General features: G+C 40.6%; 1 protein-coding gene across 1 annotated transcript in view; it reads right to left on the bottom strand.

Annotated features, from left to right (window-relative positions):
* The window catches only part of bnc2 (basonuclin zinc finger protein 2), a 146,005-nt gene extending 122,495 nt beyond the window's left edge, over positions 1 to 23,510 (bottom strand). Inside the window, exon 1 of the mRNA XM_016575174.1 lies at positions 23,017 to 23,510. Within this exon, the coding sequence (XP_016430660.1) occupies positions 23,017 to 23,019 (3 nt within the window). The 5' untranslated portion in view covers positions 23,020 to 23,510. The remainder of the gene's footprint in view (positions 1 to 23,016) is intronic.
* Positions 23,511 to 24,307: the final 797 nt, after the last annotated feature.

Here is a 24,307-nt window from a genome sequence, read left to right as displayed (position 1 = left end):
TTGTTTTGAATGGCAGGAAATCCCTGAGAATGTTTTCTGTTCTCCTGGTGACAATCAGTAAAGGAGAGGGAGAGAGAGAGAGAGAGAGAGAGAGGGACATAGAAAGAGAGAGAGAGAGAGAGAAAGGCCAAGTTCTGCCCCTTTTGCCCTCCCCTCCTTCTTGCCCCAAGTTGTCTGGGAGAGGCAAGTAAACATGCCCTTAAACTCACAAAAGCACACACACACACACACACTCGCAGTCACTCCTCCCAGATTTCCCGTGGTTTGCAGGAGTGTCTGAGCTGCTGTGTTTTGGGAGGAAGGAATGCACCGATCAGACGATCAGAAACACCAGTGCTGTGCACGCCAGGGGTGCCGCCCAAACCATTAACATCTCTCTTTCTCTCTAGTCACCTTTTTTTTTCGGTATGTTTTTTACCTTTTCCACTCTCTCTATAACCTTCGATATCTAGTCACGCAATGCATTTCCTTAATTTCCTTAATTCTTCTATCTAATATTTTAATTTCGCTCTGATTTGTATTGCGTCTGCGCTCCTACACTTAACTGGCTCACAGTGACACCCTGACCTTTGTGAAGGCATGTGTATGAATGTGAAAATGCAAGAAAAAAACAAGCAAACTTTGGCTCATGGCTCAGCAGTTGAGGACTGCTAGATCTTCTACAGCAGCAAAAGAGGTGCTTCCTGTAGTCTAAAACCCCTTTTCCTAATCTTCAGTACAAGAACTGTCCCGAGAACATTTTTAAACTTGCAGTTATTAAACCACTTCTCGAGAAACCACACGTTGATCTTTGTGACATGACCTTTCTTAAATTTCTAAAAGTTCAAAATAAAAAAGAATACCAGAAAAACACTAGGAAAATCCGTGTCCTCTCATCTCAGTATATAGGCGTAGCTCCTGATCCCGAGTGCAGTCACACCCCTGGTTAGACATACTGTACAACTTCACTCTCACCTTTTCTCTCTGCATCGGATCTCTGAAAGAGTTAGTGCACCCCAAAAATCCTCCATCAATTACTCAGCCCATAAGACTTTGGTTCTTTGTTTAATGACACTTGAGAAATTTCTGTCCCGCCATTGAAAGTCCACAGAACCAATATGTTGATACCTCATTGTAAACGTAATGAATCGAGCAGTTTAATCCAAGTATGGTGAACAGATTTAATGTATTCATATTGCACACGTATGAACACGCATAGATAGAGCTCATCAAATGACATGAGGTTTGTTTAGCGCATCAAGCAAGAATGGCTGAGCCTCTGTGTTTACTGTATTTTATGAGCTCTGTGTGTGTTGATAAGTGCTTATATGTGTCCCTGCAGCACAAAAGCAGTGTTAAGTCGCTGGGGTATATTTGTAGCAATAGCCAACAATACATTGTATGGGTCAAAATTATAGATTTTTCTTTTATGCCAAAAATCATTAGGATATTAAGTAAAGATCATGTTCCATGAAGATATTTTGTAAATCTCCTACCCTAAATATATCAAACTTAATTTTTGATTAGTAATATGCATTGCTAAGAACTTAATTTGAACAACTTTAAAGATGATTTTCTCAATATTTAGATTTTTTTGCACCCTCAGATTCCAGATTTTCAAATAGTTGTATCTCGGCCAAATATTGTCCTATCATAACAAACCATACATCAGTGGAAAGCTTGTTTTGTTTAGGTGAACTAAGCCTTCAGATGGCTAGAACCACAACCAGTTCTGAGGATTTTTATTTCTGCATTATAACGACAAATATCTCTATCATATTTGTTTTCCCTGCTTCTTTCTTGGGACACCCATCCCGAGGTTCACTAGATCCTCTTCTGTCTCCGGTTCCAGCTTGATATCCCGCGGTGTTAGTGAGCCGATATACCGTACCGACTACCGTATGTGGCTCGCTAGGGGATGATGGGACGTTGACTCCATTATAAAGCCACACTGTGAGATAATGAAGTGTGTTCGGTCAGGAGCGCTCCGTGAACTCAGCGCTTCAATTACAGTTTCAAAAAATGATTTGCAACGTTTAATCTCCTGTAAAACCACCTTTAGAGGTGTGCTTGCGTTTGCATCTCCCCTGGTTTCGCACCAAATCATTTGGAGCTCAAACGCCGAATTAAACAATGCAGACGTTGGACTGGAACTATATATGCTCACGGCGTGCTCCTGCCGAGGAGGCCGCGAAGACCCTGTCCTTATTCAAACGGAGCCCCCACTGACCCTCAAATTACATTTCTCCATCGTTATTACCGCTATAAATATCACTGCGCACACTTTTATGGCTCTTGTTATCGTCTGCATTATTCAGCGTTCAGGACTTTTGCATTATCTTATTGTGTAAGTGCGCATGAATGCACGGTTACAGCCCTCGTATTTATTTACATGTGTATGGCTCGTTCGAGTGCTTGTTTTATTTCGTTTTTTTAATGAGCAACAAAGTGCTGGCAGTGGAGTAAATGTGACTCAAGCCAATAAAGCTGATTGAATAAAAGCAGATGTCTGTCTGCAATTAAAGCTCTTTTCATAAAATCAGCTCCATGCCAAACGGCCCTTTGATATCACCTGCGCTGAGGCCCAGGACGGAGGACATGAATGACGTGTTTCTCAAAGCCTCCTGTCCTGGCCTCCTCCCTCTCTATATCCTCCCTCACAAGGTGTCTGAGCTTGTCAGACCGTGTGACTAAAGTTAGGAGGGAACTGAAGAGGGTGAGTCACTCCCGAACCAATCAAAGACATAGTGTCCTACCCGGCAAACAGCATCAAAAGAGCACAGAGAGACAGGGAGGTGTTCCGCGAAAGCGAGCAAAATGGCATGCGGAAAAAATGTCTGCAAATTATGCATATTTTACTCTGACATTCAATGCCTCCAGATGATCTGTCCGGTGGAGCTAGTGAGGGTAACTACCCTCTCTCTGTGCACATGAGGCTCTAATGACGGGCTTGCATGGTTAACGCATCCTTTTAGCGCATTGCGACTCAAGTGGGTGGAAGTGAGTTAAGAGCAGGAGCAGGAGCGTAAAGGTAATTGAGTTGCAATCCTGACATATGCGTTTGAGTGACAGCCTGTGCCACGCTAACGCTACAGCGACGCCAAACTCTGGCCTTTCAGAGCATCAATAAGGCCCCACTGAACACGTTAGGAGGAAATGAGTGCCTCTCCTCTCACGTCTGTCAGCCGGGACAACACAAGAGGACGCTGTAGAAGACACGATTGGAGGAAGATATGGATAAGGGCCGATTTGTGACACTCGTGTCACCTTCAGTGTAGAACGCTCTGTACTTCCAGCAATCAGGACGCGCGGCGCGTGAGAAGATGGACAGATACAGGGAGACATCGAAGCCGTTCCTAGCTGTGCTTCCAGACATTTAAGCCAAAATGCATTGTGTCTGAGAAACAAACAATGCTTTGACAAAGTCAGGCCGAGTCTGACCCAGGAGACACAACTTTTGCTTTGTTCAGATACACAGTCCTCACCAGAACACACGGCTGAGATGCTACTGGTGACCACATATCAAGCTATCAAAGGAAGGATCCGATGATTTTCCAGCTGCACATTTACAAATAAATATGAGTCAGTGACACATGAGAGTGCCCACAATAAAGATAAAAAATGTTTTAAAATATAATTCAAACCAGTTCTTAATAAGGTGTTCTTTGTATTCACGTGGTTTTGAAAAGCTGACACTACAAACACTATTTACACTATTTTCACAAAAGTTAAACTGACTGGCTGTGGTGTAACTATCAAGTAAAAATCTTAGCAATCATTTTTATCATTATTTAAAATAAATACTTTTTACAAAAAAAAAACAAAAAAAAATGTTGTTGAAATATTATTATAGTTTTATGAAATGATAAAAGAATATGAAAAACTACTTCATAAGATTTTCTTTTCGACAATTAGAGGCTTTTTATTCACTATGATATCAGAAAATTTTATTTTCGAGCTGCACATTTACAAACAAATATGAGCCAATGACATATAAATGTGTCCAAGATCAAGATTACAATTTTTCATAATAGTAATCATTATTTAAAAAAAAAAAAAATCAAGCTAAAAAATGAATGCCATGCCTTTGACCCATTTACAGTTCATGAGCTTAAATATAGCATATATTCAAAAATGAGCTGAGGCGAGTGAGATTCGGTTGTCGTAACCCAGGAAGGATCAATAATTCTACAACTGCTGAGAAATGGATGGACATTCCTCCCAGGTTGTTGGGTAATTCTGAAGAATTGCAAAACAAATAATGTGACAGTGATGGTATTCGGGTGTTCAGTATACGCGCGCGCGCGCGTGTGTGTGTGTGTTTGAACGAGTGCAAAGCTCTTTCTCCGGTGGAGTCTTTAAGAGGGGGCTGGTGCATTCCTGCTTTCTGGACGCGCTCAGGGTCACTAATCCCCTGCAGCTGTGTGTCTCTGAGCAGCACAGCCCTGTGGAATAGATTTCTCACTGCCTACAAACTAGTGATACATGTAAACCAGTCCCCGCTTCCTCGAATGCCCCCTCCTTCCACTCTATCCATGAAGAGCTGTAAGAGCTTCATCTCTCCTATTACTCAGACTATGCACTCTTTCCTACCGGAAAAAAGAAAAAGAAAAGAAAAAAAAAACGGCCTAAGATGGTTTGTTTGCGGGCCTTGACTAGTCTAGTGTTTAACTAGTTTAGCTGGGTTATTGCATTATTTAGATGCTCATAACTGATCAACAGTTTTTTAATATAGTTTTACAGAAAAGTTAGGAAAAATATGAATGTTGCTACAAGGCAGTGATGAACTAAAATGTAGTTGTACCTGTAAATTTCTATTGGGGATTTTTCAGTTAACTTTTTACATTGGGATAGTGACATCAATTATATTATTATATTTATTTGTAAGTGTTTACCATGATATAATTGCATTTATGAAAAAATAGCACAAGTATGAATTGTATTTCTTTTTCTTTCCAGACACAGGAATGTTTTCTAGGAAGGGTAATACGTGCCCAGTTAAGCTGTTCCAAATTACATCAGTGAGAAGTTCAGTTCAGTGTTTTATTTTTATTTTTATTTTTTTTTAGGAATACTATTGAAGAACCACTGATAATGATTTACTCAATTTTAGATTCTATTATCAAGCCCCAAGTGTATAAATGCATCAATTATTTATAAGAATTTTTCTTTGGGCCATTTCCATAGTGGTACAACGTTTCCATCTGTTTTCCTTTTTTTTTTTCTTGCTATTTTAAGGGATTTATTTTTCTTTTTTTTACCATTAGAACATTATAAATAAACCATTAATTAAACATTTAATTTGTAAGTACAACAACACACAGTGTTGTAAATTACTAATTATTTTATGAAAAAACAAAAAAACTGCAAGCCTTGTCTGACAATGACCCCCCACTCCCCCAAAAAAGAGAGAAAAGACGGTGGACAGAAGTGGACTGCTCGGCTGGCACACTAGCCCCCCACCACGCATTCCTGCTCAAGACATCAGATCGGGAAGATGAGGCAATAATTCAAATGGTGACAATGTCAGGTTAGGGGGCTCTTCTCAGGAATGTCTCCTGTACAGACAAGATGTGGTTAATAATGTCAGACAAGAGAGAGAGCACATTAATAAAGTGACCCGTGGTAGGAGCCCTCTGTGTTCCCTGCACCGGGCTCAGAGGTGTATCGCAGCAGCTGGTATGTGGAAGGGCAGTGAGGACACTAACCAAAACAAACCTCACACAGAGAGCCCTTCAACCGAGTGAACGCTACACAATCCCAAAAATACTCCTCCGTCTTTTGTATTTTGGCACATATCAGCTCCAAAGAATACTGTTTGCCGTGCAGGGAAATTCTCTGAGTTTTGGCTCAAACACACGATCACCTTGGCTCAGGGCATCAGAAATTTTTTTTTTTTTTTCAGCACTTTAAAAATCGTCTTCGAACACCAGTTTTTAGGAACAAATATAAACCTCCCGTAGTAGGCCCGTCTCTCATTCTCTCTGTTAATCTGTTAAACTTCCACATGAGAAATCACATCAGGAATGCAAATGGAGCATTTCCTGATCTCTTCATCATGTCCTCTCCCTTTCTAAACTCCGGCCTTTGAAAAGGACCCAAAGACGCTGCCTCATCCGTCGTCCAGGGGACTTCCCCTGCTAGACCTGCCAAGAGTTTCCAAAGTCGCGCCTCCACAGCGAGTCAGAGATATCCATCTGTGTAGACAGGTATGTCGCCCCCACACACATGTGGATGAGATGATGCACGAATAAGATGACTCACAGTGACTCGCTCTCATTCTCTTCCTTTTTTCTTTCCATTCTCTCTCTCATTAGGAACCATGAGCGCTGCTGCTGATTGGTAAACATGTTGCAGTTCTGTCACCTAACTAACTCCCCAGAGGAACCGAAGAGCTCTCGGTGCCGGAACTGCTGGGAATAGTGCTGTACCATTAGCGCCTTTTAATTGACAGTATGTTGAGTTTTACTGCAGGGGCTGACCGATTTCATGGGGAACTCTCTTAGATCACACAACATCCTACTTGAGGAAGAAAAGTGCTTTCTCTTTTCTTCCAAATGCTTCGCTCTCACCGTTGGCCTTTGAAAGTCTCTTAAGACAGAAAACTATCCCATCGTCCTGCCGAGTTGCGTCTCAGAGGAGGGAGGGAGGGAGAACAACACATGTGAGACTCCGAGTTAAACCTCGTCACACCCTGATCGTAAGAGCCCTGTGTTTTTTCTCTCACTATGAGTGTCAGTTTAAAGAGAGCTCTCACAGTCAGCACTGTGCTCTTCACCAAAAGAGAGCTGAGGGTTTTCGATGTCATTCGTTATGAGAAAAGAACATAATGGTTTCGATGTTTGGCCCCTTTGCGTGTATAATGGTGATTCAGGTGGTCTTGAAACACATCCAAAGAAAAAAAAAAAATAATGCTCACGGCGAGAGGGAACAGTATCTCGTGTCCAGCACTTGAAACTCCAAGAGTCCCTCTTAAATAAATATGACACACTGTACATCACACATGCTCCAACACACACATTCCACCACAGTCTCTCATATGTGTTGCAACACAACAGCTTCTGCAGACAAAGGCTTTCCGCCCCCTAATAGTTTAGGACTAACGGTCCACAGCGTAACATTTTTGGCTTTTTTCTTACCATTCGAGGCCCCTGTTTTACTCTCCTACCACAGACAATCATCGTTCTTTTGGCAGTGGCCTACAAAGTCTCTTCCAACTGGGACACCACTGTTATTCCTCACTTCTTAACATATGGGGCCAGGACTGACGAGAAAATTTATTAAGGTCAAAATGAGAGACTGGGGAACAAAGCCATGTACAATATTATGTCTTGGCTTTATGGCTGTTGTTGAAATGAACACCATTGCCCTGAATATATCACACACAGCTCTCCCCAACCACGAAAACTGTACTGGTACAGAAGGAAAACAGGGGGAGTGATGGATTGCTGGAAAAGTGCGGAGGTGGGGGGTCACAGGCTTTGTGTAGCTTGCAGCTCAGCTATGCAGAAGAGTACCATGGGACAGTGGTACCAAAGAAGACTTAGAGGAGACCTGGGAAAGGACTGACTCGGGAAGAGAGTAGTTAAATCGCATGGGTACCCTTGGTGTTTGGAAAATATGAATGCATAAAGTCCAGTAAGTCTGGTAGAATGTAGTCAAGAAAGAAAGAAGAAGAAAAAAAAACCTGGACCATTTCATGTTGGACAAATATGGCTTGATTGGGCAATGGTAATTAAGGCCATTAGAAACTGCAGATGTCGTGACTCACATGAAGAAATCATATTTTGCCCTTGGAGTAACGAGAATATTAGACTTCAAACTGAGCACATACCATTTCTATCAGGGCAGAACAAAAACGTTATTAATGGGCAGGATATTTTTTGACAAAAAGGTATTTTTCTTCTCTGAACAACATAAGAAAACATTTTCGTCAACACATTTGTGTGGAGTTATGTGTCCGACAAATGGCGAAGTAAATGTTCCCTTTTACTGGTAAAAGCAATAGAAGATAAAATAGCTTGCACACTCTCAAGCTCAAAAACAAGCCACTGAATATCTGCAAATTACTCTGCTTGTTGTGGAAGCCAGCCAATCAAAGGTATGCACTGAATGGACAACATCTGCAGGAACACATTTTCTGAAGGCGAGTGTTTCGGAGGAGGAGGGTCGGGAGGGGGTCTTCACCCGAGAGCATGGTGGACGAGGTGGGAGAGCTGGACATTCCTGCCTGATGACAGCCGTCACAGTCACACACAGGCACAGGAATGTTCAGACGGAGAGGCCAGAACCTGAAATGCGCCGATGGATACGAAAAAAAAAGACAGAATGAGAAAAAGAGAAAAGAGATAAAGAGAGAGCGAAGGAAGGAGGAAGAATGTCACTGCAGAACTTCGTTACAGCTCAAGGCTGGTGTTCCGGGAGGGCGATGGGATCTGTAATTACTTACCCCAACCCCCCCAGCAATAGTAGCTCCAGTGTGCGCATTCGTACCCCGTACCCTCACCTCCCTACCCTGTCATACAACTAGGGGAGAAGATCGCCATAACAACATCTGAAATGATCTCATGGAATGTGTCTAGTGGCACTGGAATAACCTGAATATGCGCTCCAGATGTGTTGGCTGTCACGGAAAGAGTAAACACATCTGATGGACAACGAATGACTGAATGGCCTCTCGGTCCACCCTGGGGAGTAGACAGAGGAGGGCCGTTACGCTGGAGAAACAGCGCGAGCATGAAAGAGGAAGAGAGAGAGTGGGATGGGGGGTGAGAGAAAGGCGCCAGGCACCCTGAGGACCCGAGAAGCCTTACAGGCTGCCGAAGAGGCAGGAGCACTGGGCTTGATTGTTCCCGGCCTGTCCCTCCTCTGTGTGGCCTCCGAGGGGCTCCTGCAGCCTCAGCGAATTTCCGTCTGGCACAGACCTGCGAGCTCCTGGGAGCAAACTGAAATATGAACTGCAGGAAGGCAGGATGAGGGAAAGAGAGAAAAGAGGGTTCTGGGATGTGTTCGGGGGCGTCCAGATGGTTGTGGCAACTGATAGTGAACACGGATTTCAAGTATGCACACTGCAAGTAAAACAGCATCAGCCAAGAAGAAATAGCATGTTTGTGTGCACTCGAATGCGTACACACTAGCAGACATCTGTTCGACTCTTGGAGATGAGTTCTAACTCCTTGTCTGTTGGTTTAGTGGAAAAAGTGTTGGAACTTCTGCGAAAGCCTAGGGCAAATGATTGGTCCGTGCTACTTGCTATGTGATACTTCCCTGTAACATTATTATAACCAGTGTTGGAGCATGCTGATGTTGTTTCAAGCAGAACCACACACACACAGAATAAGGGAGGGGAGCTTTAAACTCAAGCAGACTACTTGAGCTCAGGCGCTGCGGTAGATCTGCCTTATGTTAAAGCATACGACAGCTACTTAAAACGTGAACAACCTAATTCCTGTCCGGTATGTAAACACAGATTTATTTGGCTGGTTTTACAAATTTTGTGTTGCACACCCCCTGTACATCGGGTTGTTGTGCCCCTGGCGAAAGGGACGAAATATCAGATATAGTTTCCAGATGTTACCATTGTACCCTCAGATGCCAAACTGGTTGTTTATGTTTGACAACACGCTCTAGATGCATCTATCCAGCGATAATGCTCTTTGAGTGAAGCAAACCTGGAATGGAAAGCCCTGATTTTGGTATGAAACTAATCAAGGTGATCTTCTCTGTGGACTAACAAAGACACAAATGGTCGGCTAAACAGTGGCATGTCTTGAAGTCTTAGTAAACTACCTACCTTTGGCTCTCAAAATTTGAGGCAACATTACACATATCTTTTGGGGATAAAACAATCCACAATGCACTGCAAAGACAAATTTCTTCCAACAACCCAGCTAACACTCATGCTCTAAGAACATTTTCGTAACATGATGAAAATGGTATTTCTAAATGTTCTGTGAAAATTCATGTGCTAAGGATATTTTTTCCTTGGTCACACAAATTTTTGGAAAAAGTTATCAGAATGTTAGACTGTACCAACAAGAAATTATTTAAATACAAATGTTTGGATGTGTGTGTCTGTATGAATAATGAACGTAAGTATATTTAAATTGATGAAGTGCAGATTATATGTTGTAGCTTTACGTGTATGTATACTGTATGTATGTATATATATATATATTTTTTTTTTTTAGTTGAATGAAACCAGTTCATTTAGATGTTACATATTTTGTGTGTCTGTACTCCTCAGTATTCCTGTGTGCTATTTTTTTTCTTACTTATTAGAATATTGACCGGCTTTCATAAAGTGTCTATATAAATCAGGTGTCACACAAGACAATTTGTCTGTAGATTTCAAGAGTCAGTGGCATTGTCATTCTCCAGCGACTATATAAAAAAGGCTTGAATTCGACAGAAAAATCGTCTAGTATGACAGCTTCTTTATATAGACACTATAATCCACTTAGATTTTCAGACATACACTTGCGAACTACCCTAAAAACTTCCCATCGAGGGGATCCCCGCTGCCATTTTAAAGTGTGTTCCACTTTGTTTTTATGGACAGAACCTTGACCCCTCGACTTTGACCGACGGAGTGAGTCCATTCATATGTGCACTTCAGGCAGTTCCATATACCACAATGCAACACGACCGTGACACCACAGCAGATCGCACTTAAATTGACTCCACGCTACACAAATCTAGTGTATGATATATGAATTAATTTGAGATATAATATAATATAATATAATATATTTTATAATAATATATTTTATTCAACAGCCCAAGCATGCATACAGGCCATAAAACAAAATCAACAACAAAGACAACAAAATGAAAATAATAAATCTGCTCCAAAGCGATTTAAAAGTGATCGAGCGTTTATTAGGGCGTCACTAGGGCGTTCCCTGTAAACCCTCTGAACGTGTTCCGCCAGTAGTGGGCACTGCAGCAACGTAAGCAGTGATGTACATTTGAGTCTGCAAAACGGAGGGAAGTTAGCGAGGGAAGGGCATAAAAAATGTAATTGGAACAGAGCCCAAGTCTTTCAGCAGGTGGGTGTTAACACCCGCAGCGACTGAACTCCTTGCTGAGTTAATGACTCTATCGACCCAAAGTCAACTTACGAAATGTTTGAAATTATCAGAGGAAGTCAGTGGTGTCAGCTCTCATTGTCTTGGCAGTGACCAATAAAGAACTGACAAGATCCTGTCCTGCTGCTATCCCAGTTTTCTACAAGGACAAACGCTGCACACGCTGATTTTTATATATGATGATTGTGTAACCAAACCCAGAGACAGAATAGTGTGTTTTACGAATTTATTTTTCTCAGTGAAGCTGTGCATAGACGTATACTTCCTACAGTAAGCCCCAAAAGGTTAAACACACATTAATTCAGTGGGTTTTGAGACCGAGACGCTATAATTCCCAATTCTCACAATGTGCAGGCAACAAAAGCAAAAGCAGTTTGTGTCTCCGGAATCCTCCAGAAACACTTAAACGTTGGAGGGCTACCATCTTGCTGTCAGGCCAGGATTGGGTTCACCCTCAATGCACCAATGCACATCTCGCTAGGTTTAATGAACTAAGTGACCAAACTGCTGACACGCTGTCAAGCCATGGCACATGAGTGAACCTGCTGATTGTCAAGGTGATCCACAGTAAACTCAAGCACAAACCTGGTCCGCGAGCTTGACAGCATCACAGCAAACTGACAAAAAGGCATAGCTTTTAAACAACAAAAAATGCACTTTAGCAGATAGAGAGAGAGAGGGGTTGTGAAAAGATTGTGAAGATGCCACCGCATTCTTTTTTGCAATGCTGTTTAAGCCCACTTAAAGATATGTTGTTATCTGGCCAATAAAATGTAATTGGAGCTAATTATACTGCTGATTAGCCTAATTAAAGCTTAGCTTATCCACTTAAGGATTAGGGGCTAAAGTAAGCCTTACACTGATTATAATGCGAGTGTGTTCAGAAATCATAACTGTACAGTTCCCTGGCCTGCCCATGAGACGGAGTCCACATGAAATCACATGACTGCAAAGCTGCCAGAGGCTGCACAGGAAACCTGTAGGTGACGGCGAGATTAAATAGACTCATCCTATGCAACCTACTGACAGATTCAGAGTCGGTCACGGGGAATCATAAATACATTTGCATTGCAGTCTTTGCACAGCTAAATAACATGAAACCCTCATTTAACGCTGAACATTTCTGAACCGTTTACTGTAGGTTTCCAAAGAAATTGTATCTCTCAGACGTCCACTTGGTTTGCAATCACGTTGTTTGTGTGCTGTATCATGTTTTATTGGTTGGGTCTGCACTCTTCTTGTCATGTATGAATTCACAAAGGAGATCATTAGCTGGGACACAGAGACAAATGCTGGCTGGAATTCTGTGGAACACTGAACCTGAATTGTTGTTGAATGCTGTCTTCTGTTTACCACTTTAAAAGGGTGAAGCCAGTCAACCTTATATGGACGCAGCCAAATGTTGTTCAATGTATCAGTAAGCTTTTCTAATGTTACACAAACATTTTCTAATGTTGGGTTCCAGATACCAAAATGTTCTTAAATAATTTCCAACAATGCCTTCAGCCCTTTACATACAGTAAACTAGATTTGCACCGGAATCCAGAAAATTGCCATCAAACTGTCAGAGAGCTTGCCGTGTGAATGCAAGCTGGAGCTGGAATGTCGAAAAATTCAATCCAAGACCGTATCAAGACCTTAGTAATATTACTGGGACCAATTCTGTATAGCGTCTATGTGAACAGACATTAGGTGTTGTGTTATTATTTATTTTAAGTTTGTACACAGAACACATGTCAAAATGCAGCCCAGGCTCATTTAAAAAATGTTGCCACATTTCTGCTAAATGATATTACATTGCTTTTTGCATGTTTTGCAAAGTGAAATGTCCAGTATGTGGTGTTAAAAGCACATTTCATTTTATACAAAACAGATGGAAGTGAATCTGGCAATGTTTTATTATATTGGTTGTTTTAAGTATTCCGCAGATCAGAAATTAAATGTCTTTTTGAGATGAAAAGGTTAATGCTTTATCGTGATTGAAAATAACGTACGGCACCACCTAGACTAAACCTAACTGATAGTGTTAATAACAGCAATAAAAGCAAACATGAGATTTAAAAAAAAAAAGTATTTGCTGAAGAAACCATGTCATTTTAGCTTGCTTCTACAAGTCTTTAAACTCTTTTATCATAAGCCTGTTTTCAGTTTTATCACGAGTGCTCTGCATTGCAAGTGCAGTTGTAATGAATGTGAAGTTGTATTGTGATACAAAAACAAACTAAAACATGACTTAAACAAGAGTAGACTTGAACATTAACTAGAACATGACTTAACTGAAACTCACCAACAGCAGTAACAGGGAACAAAGTTAGACCATTGACAATGAAACATAAGGGCTATATACTGTATATCAATCAATGGGGTCACATGACACAATCCAACCAATGAGAACGTTACACATACGACAAAGGAGCCAATGAGAACAAGACACATGAACAAAAGGACCACATGGCAGGATCACACACAGGGTCAAGGAAACACATGACAGGGCAGGAACCAAGACAACAAAATACAAGAAAACCTAAACAAGAATCAAAACCCAAAAACCAGCGTGACAGCAGTGCTGTACCGGGTGGGCTACTGAGCAAGTTTACTAAATCAGAAAAGCATAAAGGAATAAGAATGAATAAGTATAAAAGAATAATTACGAAGCGTATGTGCTGCAAACATCAAAATGCAAAATGATAAAAGTGTTTTATGGTCATAACATATGTTCATTTCATCTGGAAACTGCAGTGAATTGTATGTATAGGTACATTTTTGGAATGTACTGTAGAGGCATGTTTTTTCAATGAGCCTATGTTGAGAAAATAACAAACGCTGTGAACTTGAGTGATACCGAGACTTGGGAGATACTCACCATCCATGCAGACAACAAAATTAAGCTTAGCTGTAACTTACGCCAGTGGTTCTCAAACTGGGGGTCGCGAGAGGGTTTGAAAAATAAAGTGTCATTTTTCTGTGATTACAATAAATGTTTTTCAATATTACAAGTAAATACTACAAATAAATATTTTCTGCTTTTAAAGACATTACTGATTAGTGTTATAAAAAATAATGCTAATGCTCTGGAGGCATCTTATGAGGTCCAAAAAGCCACACAATCAGGGAAACCCTGATAAATCCCACTGCTGTGGCTATGTGTCGAGCCATGCATGGTGAGAAAATAGCAAATGAGCTTATGACTGTCCCGCTGTCGCTCGCCGTGTACATGATATCGCAAAAGACATAAAGAGTCAATTGATTGATAGGATAAATGGAAAAAATATGCACTACAAGTCGACGAATCTGCTGATGTGTCTAATTCTGCTCAGTTACTGGCGTTCATCAGATACACATTTGACAGAAAACTGCATGAGGATGTGCTCTTCTGCTCAGCACTGGAGGGGACTTGTACAGGCAGTGACATTTTCACCAAGCTGGACACCAAAATAAAAGAGATGGGACTTTCATGTGATATTTATGTTGGTGTATGTACTGACGGTGCTAGTGAATGAATGAATATACAACTTGTACAGAAATCTTACAGAATCTCTTTGTAAAAGCCCTGCCTGAAAAACCTACCAATGTGCTGTGCCTCGGTGAATACCGGATTATTGTGCCATTTCAGTTTCCGAGGCTTCAGGTTGACATCAAGTGCTGTTTATTTGTAGTATCCCATTATGTGTGCTGTAGAATTTGTATTTTTGTAGCAAGTCGTTCAGTTGCATCCCTGCCTAACGGCACAAAGACCTGCTTGCTGAAGAGCAAGATGACCAGTACTGGTTTAATGTTCTCTCCGAGCTCGATGGCCTCTGAGCTACAGTGTTGCATCCACAGTGATATGAAAGACGACATGGAACGATTCTAGCGCTTTATGAAGAACTCTGGCCTAGTCAAGTTACCACAGGAGGAAAGAAAATGCACAAGCTGAACAACTCAAAGGCTAAACTGTAACATATGAATTTAGATATTCCGTGACAAAGGAAACATCTCTGGGGGCATGCTTTGATTTTCGCCCGTCGTTGCGTCCCGCATTATGTTGAGTATACTGTACTGACAATTAACTCGTGTTTGGGACATGCACACTACAACCTCCTTCTTCTTTAAGCTTCTGAATTCATTTATACATTTTTGTTGTTTCCCAACTTTACCCTTCTGTTGTTTTATCGCCATTTTTCTTTGCGTAGTAAATAAAAGCAGCGGCCCAGATCTTGAGTATGACCACCCAGTGGACTCGCCAATCAGTGGAGAAAATTCCTGGTGTATGCGCACATGTCGATGTTTAGTTCAGGCACACAAATACACACAAGTGTAGAAAATTTGGGCTGCACCACCATCTTTATACTCTTTCAGCCCTGAGTTGTACAAACATGAGTACAAAGCTCTGACCTGACATATGCTTTTTGTTATTTCCTCCTTCATCTTCTTTTGTTTTTATTGGAATTTTACGTCTTTTTGTGTAGTAACAAAATGTGAACATTGCCACCTACTCTGCTAGCATTATTGGGTGGCACTCTAAACATGCTACATTTACTCTGAGCTAATGCACTCTCAAACTGGCGTTACAGGCTAGCTGGACTGTGGCTGGACAGAAGATGCGAGAAGCTTTGATGTGGGAGCCGGGGGAACTCCTGGACTGCTTCAGCTAGCTAAAGCTTCACAAAGACATGCTGGATGAAAGCTACAAAGGCACTATGCTAACATACCAACATGCTCTTAACATTTAATGTAGGCTTCCTGGCAAGCAAGATCTGAGAAATGAACTTACATCTTGCAAATAGGTATAAATTGGTATGAAAGACCCATTTTTAAGTTGAATGATATCTGATGAAGGTCCTTTGGCCAAAAAAAGCAAGCGTTTCTGCAGCACTTTTTTTTTTCTTCGAGTCAAAAAAGCAGCTGAAATGTTCATAGGCTCATAAAAGAGGCCTGAGGCGCTGGAGTGGAACAGAGTGGCGTTTACATGTGAAAACATGAACACAGGGCTTGCTCAGACGATCATACAGGGTGTCACCAGCCAAGCTACTGTACTAACCAACCCTTCCATTAGCTAGTTATAAGCAGAAACACAGAGTACAGGCTCACTTCAGCAGTAAATAAACCTGAGGAGAGAGGAAAGTGACTCTGCCACTCAAGATACTTTGTGTGACATGGTAAAATGATTAGGTCTCTGGAAGCATCTAATTATGAGTATTTATGACAGGGTGCTCTAGTCTGTAATAACAGCTTGGCTTGCGAGTGGCACTCTTTGCGTCTCACTTCCCCTTCGTTCTCTCTCTCTGTTATTCAAGTGTATTCAAAAGAACAGAGGAAAATCCAGGTATCACAGTCCAAATCTAGATATATTATTAAGCATTAACTGACAGTCACCACTGATAAGCTACCACTAAATATTGTAGAAACTTAATTTGCTGTAAAGTTGCTTTGCAACGATTTGTATTGTGAAAAGCGCTGTACAAATAAACTTGAATTGAATTGAATTGAATTGATTTCTCTCGACATGGGGACAGGAGAGCTGTCAATCAATAAACTGGAAACAAAGTATCTGGTGTTACTTATTTGAAAAAGTAACTCCGATATTCTCTTGTAAATTAAAAAGTACTGCGTTACTTTACTAGTTACATGAAAAAAGTAATCATTTTGGTGTTTTAGTACCTAAACGTTTAATAATACACATAAGTAAACCCTTTACAATGAGCGCTCTTTAAATGCCCATAAATGTTACTACAGCAAAGTTCAGAGTCCTAATCTCTAAGCTCAGAGCTACTAAATAGAATGGCTCCTTTCATAAGTTTCCTCAGACACCAGCCACAGGCAATCCGACTTAACCAAGGACAAACATACAGTCAGGAGAGCATTTCTGCAGACCTCCTTCATCTCAGTTTGACATGTGCTGGCTCTCTGCTCCATTAGGACATGAATAAAGCCTTCCATACAGAGACAGAGCTCCAGATCCGAGCTGTACTGTATGTTCACAGGAAGGGTACACTGACTAATCCATACTCATCCCTGCTTCTGCCCCCGAGACACAACATGCTTTATTAGTCTGCTGCCCCTCACCTGAGGCACAACCAAGAGAGATATTTGACCAAAACCACAAACCCAATAAGAGAATATCGATTAGCAGCCTTCACTTCACTATAGCGCACAGTTATATATCTATAAAGAGATTAAAAAAGTGTCTCATAGCGGGAAACATTCGGAGGGAGGATCCTCACTAGTGCCAGAGCTGTTGGTTTCTTTCGGCTGCTGTTGGGTAACTGGCATCTAGCAAAGGAGAAAGAAAGAGAGGGCCAGGAGAAAAGACCTAATAAAGAAAAACGGCGTTATTGCATTTCTCCCCAAGGCTTTCCAGGTAAGATATTAATCTTTACTGTAGTTTGGAAATTCAAGAAATGTATTGGAAACCAACAGTTGCTTAACAAATCATTCATGTTTATGGATATGCGTGATTGTTTTTAATCACTGGATGAATAGCAGGTCACAGCTCGTGTTAGAGGCATACGTTATAATGATGCCACCGTTGTCATAAATCTACACATCCCCCAAAATGGCTCAGAGAAATAATAGCAATCACATGGGAGTCCATGAGCACTGAGCGTACCTCAAAACATCTGTAAGAGGGCTTTCTTGTGCTAAAGAAAAGCATGTTATTTTACTGGAGTAGCTTCAGTAGTCTTTTAACATTAACGCCAAAGACAACCTCACACTGGTCGACTGACTGACCGATTTAACAACTTTATATTGGCCCAAAAATAATGTCATGTTAAAAGTTTGCTTTTTATTTCACTTAGTTCAAGGTCTAAGCTCAGTCCACAGCGTTTGTGGCATTCTGTTGACCACCACATCAATACATCAATTGTATTGTCTCCGAATTTTCCTATGAATTTCATTAAATCTATGTGCTACAGTATAACGTACTCTGTCCTGTTACAAAGAATCAAAATTATTCTCCACATAGTGCATGAAAAAGAAAGTTGCTGTAATGATCTGTTGAGGGTTATTTCATCAGTTACCGAAGTCTTAAGAATATAAAACAGCTATCAGTGAGAACAGGCCACAGTCAAGAGTGTCACATGAAATGAGGATTCTCTCAAAGCTAGAACTCGAAATAGTTAAAAACGTCTGAGCTCTTCGCAATAAAATGCAGTCTTATTAAAGCTTTGAGGTGAGAAGACTAATACGTGCCCCAATTAGTCAGTGAGCACCGATTTCAGTGATATGAAGTAACCTTTTGGCAATGCTGAGGTACATTGCTATTTGTTGCTTTTTTTTTTAAACCATACAGAAAAAGAGAAACACGTGTGTACATGTCCCTCCTGTGAGCGCGAGCATCACCCTTTCATCTAGACGCCGGTTAAACACTGAATTCCTGCGCTAACTGTTTGTGTTAGCAGTAAACTTCTCCAGCGGCCAGACGCTCTCCTCTCTCGCTGTGTCTCCTCAGTCCTGCTCTTCAGTGCTATCAACATGTGGCACATGTCCTTGACACACTCAGCACACTCTATCCACGGCTCATTTCCCTCTCTCTCTTTTAATATGAGGTTGCCTGGTAAAGAAGCAGGAATCTAATAACGGTGACAGTGGGGATGTTTTGTTATTGTTCCCTCAATCTCAAATCTGTGTGTGTGTGTGTGTGTGTGAGTCACATCGTACTTCAGCTTCTCATCAAACTTTCTGTCCAATCAAATGCTCTCTAGAATCCGAAGCACCCGCCCCCTACACTAGCTGTAGAGGCCTAGCTGATGTTAATGAGACTGATGCAAAGAAACAACGTGGAACAAAAACATTATAATATAATAATATTGATCACGTTTTAGGTACAAAGCAACTACTTATTCAAGAAATACACATATAATTTGTGCTAAGTGACTTGATGTGAAAGTCAGTGTGCTTTGTTATTTAAAGTTTTTGGCTCTGTGTGTGTGTGTATGTGTGCCTGCATGCGTGCGTATATGTGTGTGTGTGTGTGTGTGTGTGTGGGTGTGTGCCTGCATGCGTGCGTGCGTGTGTGTGTGTGTGTGTGTGTATATACTAGTATTCTCTACATTACAGGGACCAAATGTCCCCACAAGCATAGTAATAGCACAACATTTTGACATTTTTGGTCCCCAAAAGGAAACAAGCTTATAAATCACACAGAATGAAGTTTTTTGAAAATGTAAAAATGCCTGTAGTTTTGTTTGAGGGGCAGGTTTAGGGTAAGCAGATAGAAAATACAGTTTGTACAGTAGAAAAACCATTACACCTCTGGAATGAACCCATCAAACATGGAAATCCAACATGCTTGTGTGTGTGTGTGTGTGTGTGTGTGTGTGTGTGCGTGCGTGTGTGCGTGCGTGTGCGTGCATGTGTTGTGTGTGAACATGTTCGCTCCCCCCATTCCACAGATGCTGAGAGTAATTTTGCAGAGGGTTCTCTGATAAATGTTAAGGTCACAGAAAGAAAGAGAGCGACTGATGAGACTGAGGGGACGCATGTCTCGTCTTGTGCATCGCTGCTGTGACTGCATTAGTGGAATGCTACAGTCACATGAAAGCTCTCAGAGACGCGGCTCAAAAGCTGCACTGTCCCTCGCTCCACACACACATGCACAGATCAACACACCTAAACACACACACACTTCAGTGCCATTACTTATCAACACACCTTAAAAGTATAAAGCTGCACTTTTAGAGTAAGTAGTTTGTAACAAACAAAACTAACTGTTTCCTAACCTGTCTGTAAACAGAAAAGAATTATGAAAACACTAGGAAACAGGATTTTCATAATGTGAATTTATAAATATGACATTTTAAGACCTTCAACATTACTAACTCACTCGATTTACTCCAAAGAGCCTCACTCATATAGTGAGGTTTAAAGAAAAAATAAACAATAAAATAAAAGTCGAATAATAAAATGATTGTTTATTTAGCTTAGTTGAAAAGAGGTCCAGTCTGAAATCATGCATTTGTAACGTACACTGTATATAATACATCGACTCGCCCATGTGCCGCTGTGCAGTTCTAGCGGATTTATTTAAGACCTAGCACTTATCTTGTCATATCTTATTTCTTTCAGCGCTCCGGTCCAAGCTCAGTCTGAAGTGACACTTTTTAATCAAACCTTTCCTCGGACCTCACGAGGTCGCTTAACAGGTTTATCCCTGTTCTTTTTTATTAAGAGACAAATGCACTTCTGGAAATCCCATTGTGTCCTGTTTTTCCAGCACACTCTGTAACACAATGTGAAACATCTTATTCTGCAGTACCTCCATATAAAAAATAAATCACCCACAATAATCATACACCTCCCCACTGAGTACTTTAGTTACGGCAAGGCTTCTGGTTTGTGCGAGCTTGTAGATCCACAACATCCCCGGCCCAGCGCGCTTCGCTCCACGAACAGAAGTGAATTATTGTCTTAGTTCTTTAAGAGAGCAGAGGTTACCCTTAAACTATCATTTCCTCAGGTCATCAATCCGGTTCTAGCAGCTGACACACTCGAGCATTTCTGTTTTACCTCAACATTTACAGATATTCTGCAACAAAATACCCTTGGCAGTGAATCACAGCAATATGACTCTTGTTGTGGAAAAATTTAAATATGCTATTTTAATTTAAAAAGTGTGTATGTTGGACACTTTGCCGTTGTTGTTGTGCTTATTGTGCGCATACAGCATAAAATAATTGCAACAACAGAGGTAGCATCATTTCTGAGATATCTCTGGTATAATACATTTTTTGTTGCATTCAGTTGATGTTTCAAGGAAAAACCTGTTTTTAATTTTTTTTAAATATGATGTTTCTTGACGACTATGCATTGTGACGTTGCATTAGAAAATACAGTACAATTCAAAATAAACCATGAAGCCACATAAAATGAAATGCCATATAAAGCAGCTTTGAAAGGATCTCTGCATCTGCATGTGTAACTGTAGTTGTTCTTTAATAGTTTTTCTACCAAACAGAATATGTTTAAGGTATAAAATGTATTTTAACATTATTTTATAGCAGCAAAGGTAATTTTTAATGAGTTCAATCAGGCAGTAATAGCTCTTTAAGGTAACAATTGCGAGTTACCACAGTTTACAGGGTACTTTATAAGAATCCACTGCTGGACAAAGGAGAAGAAAATGCCTCAAAATCTGGCCTTTTCTAACAGTACAGCTGTACTAAACATCACAAGCAATTTAACTGTTTCTCCACAGAGTAGAAACACCATTCTGTGCTGGCTGCTCTCACTGTTTCTCAGGTGTTGTGACCCACCTGTCGTACCCACCCACCCATTACAAAACAGTCTGTCTATTTATTATTGTTTTTATTATTATTATTTTTATTAAGTCCTAGATTTCTACTCAGAAACTGACAATTTTACATGCGTCATCAAAGAACACAGGGCTAAGTGGACCTGCTCTTCATTAAGACAATGTCTCTGGGGGACGTCACTAGGGCTACCTGTCCGTGCGCTTATTGAACCGTCTAAGCATCATCTACCCTCTCACTCTGCCAGGGCCCCTGGAGAATCACACCAACACAGCTGACAAGTCCAGCCTTCGACTGCGCTCGCAACATGAAAGCAACTCTTCATTTTACCTCCTCCTTCCTTCTCTCTCGCACACCCTCTCATTACTCCCTACTCCTGTCCTGAACCTACGCTCTTTTCTTTTCTTTTTCTTTTTTTTTTAAAGAAAAGAGGAGATGAGACTGAGAAAGACAAAGAGAAAGAAAGAGAGGAGGATAGAGATGGAGAAAGGGGACATAACTGCGTTTGACTCTTGACACGGACCAGATGAAATGTTAAGTGTCCAGACAAGTCAGAGGAGCCGTGCAGATAAAAGTCATCAAATGACACTCTTGGAATGCAAATTGGCATTCTTGACTGTAGCACTTTTGAGCAACTGTGCCCCGTCACAGACAGCCGCTGAGATTAAGACGCGAGTTTAACGTGCCAAACTCATAAAACCTTACGTAGAGGAACAGGGAGATTTTTTCTCGGTTGTATATATTCAGCGACATCTCCTCTCTGAGACTGAAATGCCTCGGTGTTCACCTGCCCTTATAAATCACTTTCTCTCTTTTCAGCAAAACGAGAGCAATAAACAATAACACACACACAAAAAAAAGCATGATAGAAAATATTGTAATTGTCACCAACAGGTTGCAGAGGAATCTGTAAATTATCTTTTTAAATGGTTGCATTTATTGTACTGCTCAGCTGGACAATGTACAAAAATACATTCACAATAAACCATGATGATTGCTGCCATTTAAAATCAGGTTGTTTACAAATCATTAAAAAAAAAAATTTTTTAATTGAGGGCTGAATCATTTTATCTTATAATTCATAAACATTTGGGTGAAGTTGATTTTATTTGATGCATAACTCACTAAATGTTGCTTTTTACCATATTTTTTAAAGGATACTTAGGTTCTTTCAACATGTAATTACATTGGGAGCATTCACAGATTCTATTATTGCATGTTATTTATTGTATATGCATCTGTTATAGTTGAGTTAAAAGCACAGACGGATTAATTTAAAATTTGTCTATAGTGTTAACGATTTTCACGTGACCCTTAACATTTAGATTTATTTCTATATTTATGTTTTGATTTGCTTTTATACAAAAGTGACTTGTGCACTCATACAGAGTGTTTATTTAAGAGTAATAAAGCACGAGTGAGATGAGAGCAAACCTCAGGTAAAGCAGTTTATCTTTAACTTTAGTTTGTGAATATGCTGAGGGCGGTAGATTTTCTAATTAAAATGCCCGACTAACACTTTGGATAAACTTCAGTAAACTGAGTCATTAGGAGAGAGAATAGCGCTTAACAGTTTTTAGTTCCTGATAGGTTTCTGTGGATGTTTAAGAGCGCGTGACGTTCTGATCGCAGCGCGCTATACATCAGATAATGTTTGTTTATGTCATTAATGAGGCTTATGGTAAAGAGTGCATGTGTCGATCGCTCAGACTCACCATTTCTTCATATTGTGTGAAAGGCAGAATGAAGTTCAGTCGGATCTCGCCCTCATGTGGGGGACGCGCTCCTCTTCCTCTCCTCGTCTCTACGCAGATCTCTCTAAACTCACTCAAAACTTTATGTTTGTCCCCTCACTTTTGAACCGAGGATGATATTAGGGAGAACATCAACGACAGTCATTTAGCCTATCGCTAAGAAGAGAAACAAGACTGATTAAAAAGGAAAGAAAAGCAGTTCTATGCCTCGTCGCTGGCGGCAGCGGGTCTCTGTGAAGCGACAGAAGCGCTGGCTGAAGCACAAGCTGCTTCGGTGGATCCAGAACCCAGCGCGGGTTCCGCTGCTCCAGATCCGCTCGAGTCGGACTCTCCGCCGGGACTGCAGCGGGACAGAAGTGGGTGGGTAGTTTGAAGCAGCGGGGTAAATCTCTGGCTGTCCGGGAAGAGAAAACTGACTGTCTTACTCACTCCCGGCTATTTCTTCTGCATAGTCAGCTCTCTCTGACTGCTGCATTACATCCAGAGGAACATGGTAATATATTTTAGTCTAGTGTACTTGGTAGTGCATTATCTTCTAGTATAGTTGATTTTAGTATATTATCATCTTGTAATTTGGGGTAATTGTCTTCTAGTATATTTGGTAGTTTATTATCTTCTAGTAGTTCAGTAATAAATTGTCTTTAAGAGTAGAGTATTATAAGCTAATAGTTACTGGTATATTAGATATAAGTATAATAAGCAGGGTTTTTTCTAGCATTGTAGCTTTAATAGATGTTTTGAATAGAACTACAGGCTATGTTAACAAACTTCTAAAAAAATATAAATATATATATATTTTTTTACATTTCTACACAGACTGAAATGTAAAAAAAAATAATACTAAAATAAATTACTAGTAATTTAAATTACTAAAAACTGAATAATAATGGGGCAGTTTTCATAGCAGTTTTCTTGAACAGTATAATCATGTCCTAAACTGACTTTATGACCAATGGACAGAGCTATAATTTGTAACACAATGATTTTGAATGTGTTAGAATCAGATTTTTGTCCTCGTTTTAAATATTTGCTTAACGTTCATCAGGCCCTCTTTTAGCCACTTTAATTTCACTTAAAGGAGAGACTGTCTGAACAGAGCGCTTATAAATGTTTAATTATGGACTTGTCTCTTTTTTCCTCACAGTGCGCACAGAGCTCGATTCTCAAGAGTGAAGGCTGAGGAAAGTCAAATGACAGACTTCTCCTTTGGACCAATAGAAGCCCCTAAATCCCAAGGCAGTCATTTTGATCA

This window comes from Sinocyclocheilus rhinocerous, unplaced genomic scaffold, assembly GCF_001515625.1.
Source record: "Sinocyclocheilus rhinocerous isolate Xijiao unplaced genomic scaffold, SAMN03320098_v1.1 scaffold323, whole genome shotgun sequence".
NCBI classification, from domain to species: Eukaryota; Metazoa; Chordata; class Actinopteri; order Cypriniformes; family Cyprinidae; genus Sinocyclocheilus; species Sinocyclocheilus rhinocerous.
Note: the sequence above shows the minus strand (reverse complement) of the source record. Positions and strands in the feature narration are given on the sequence as shown.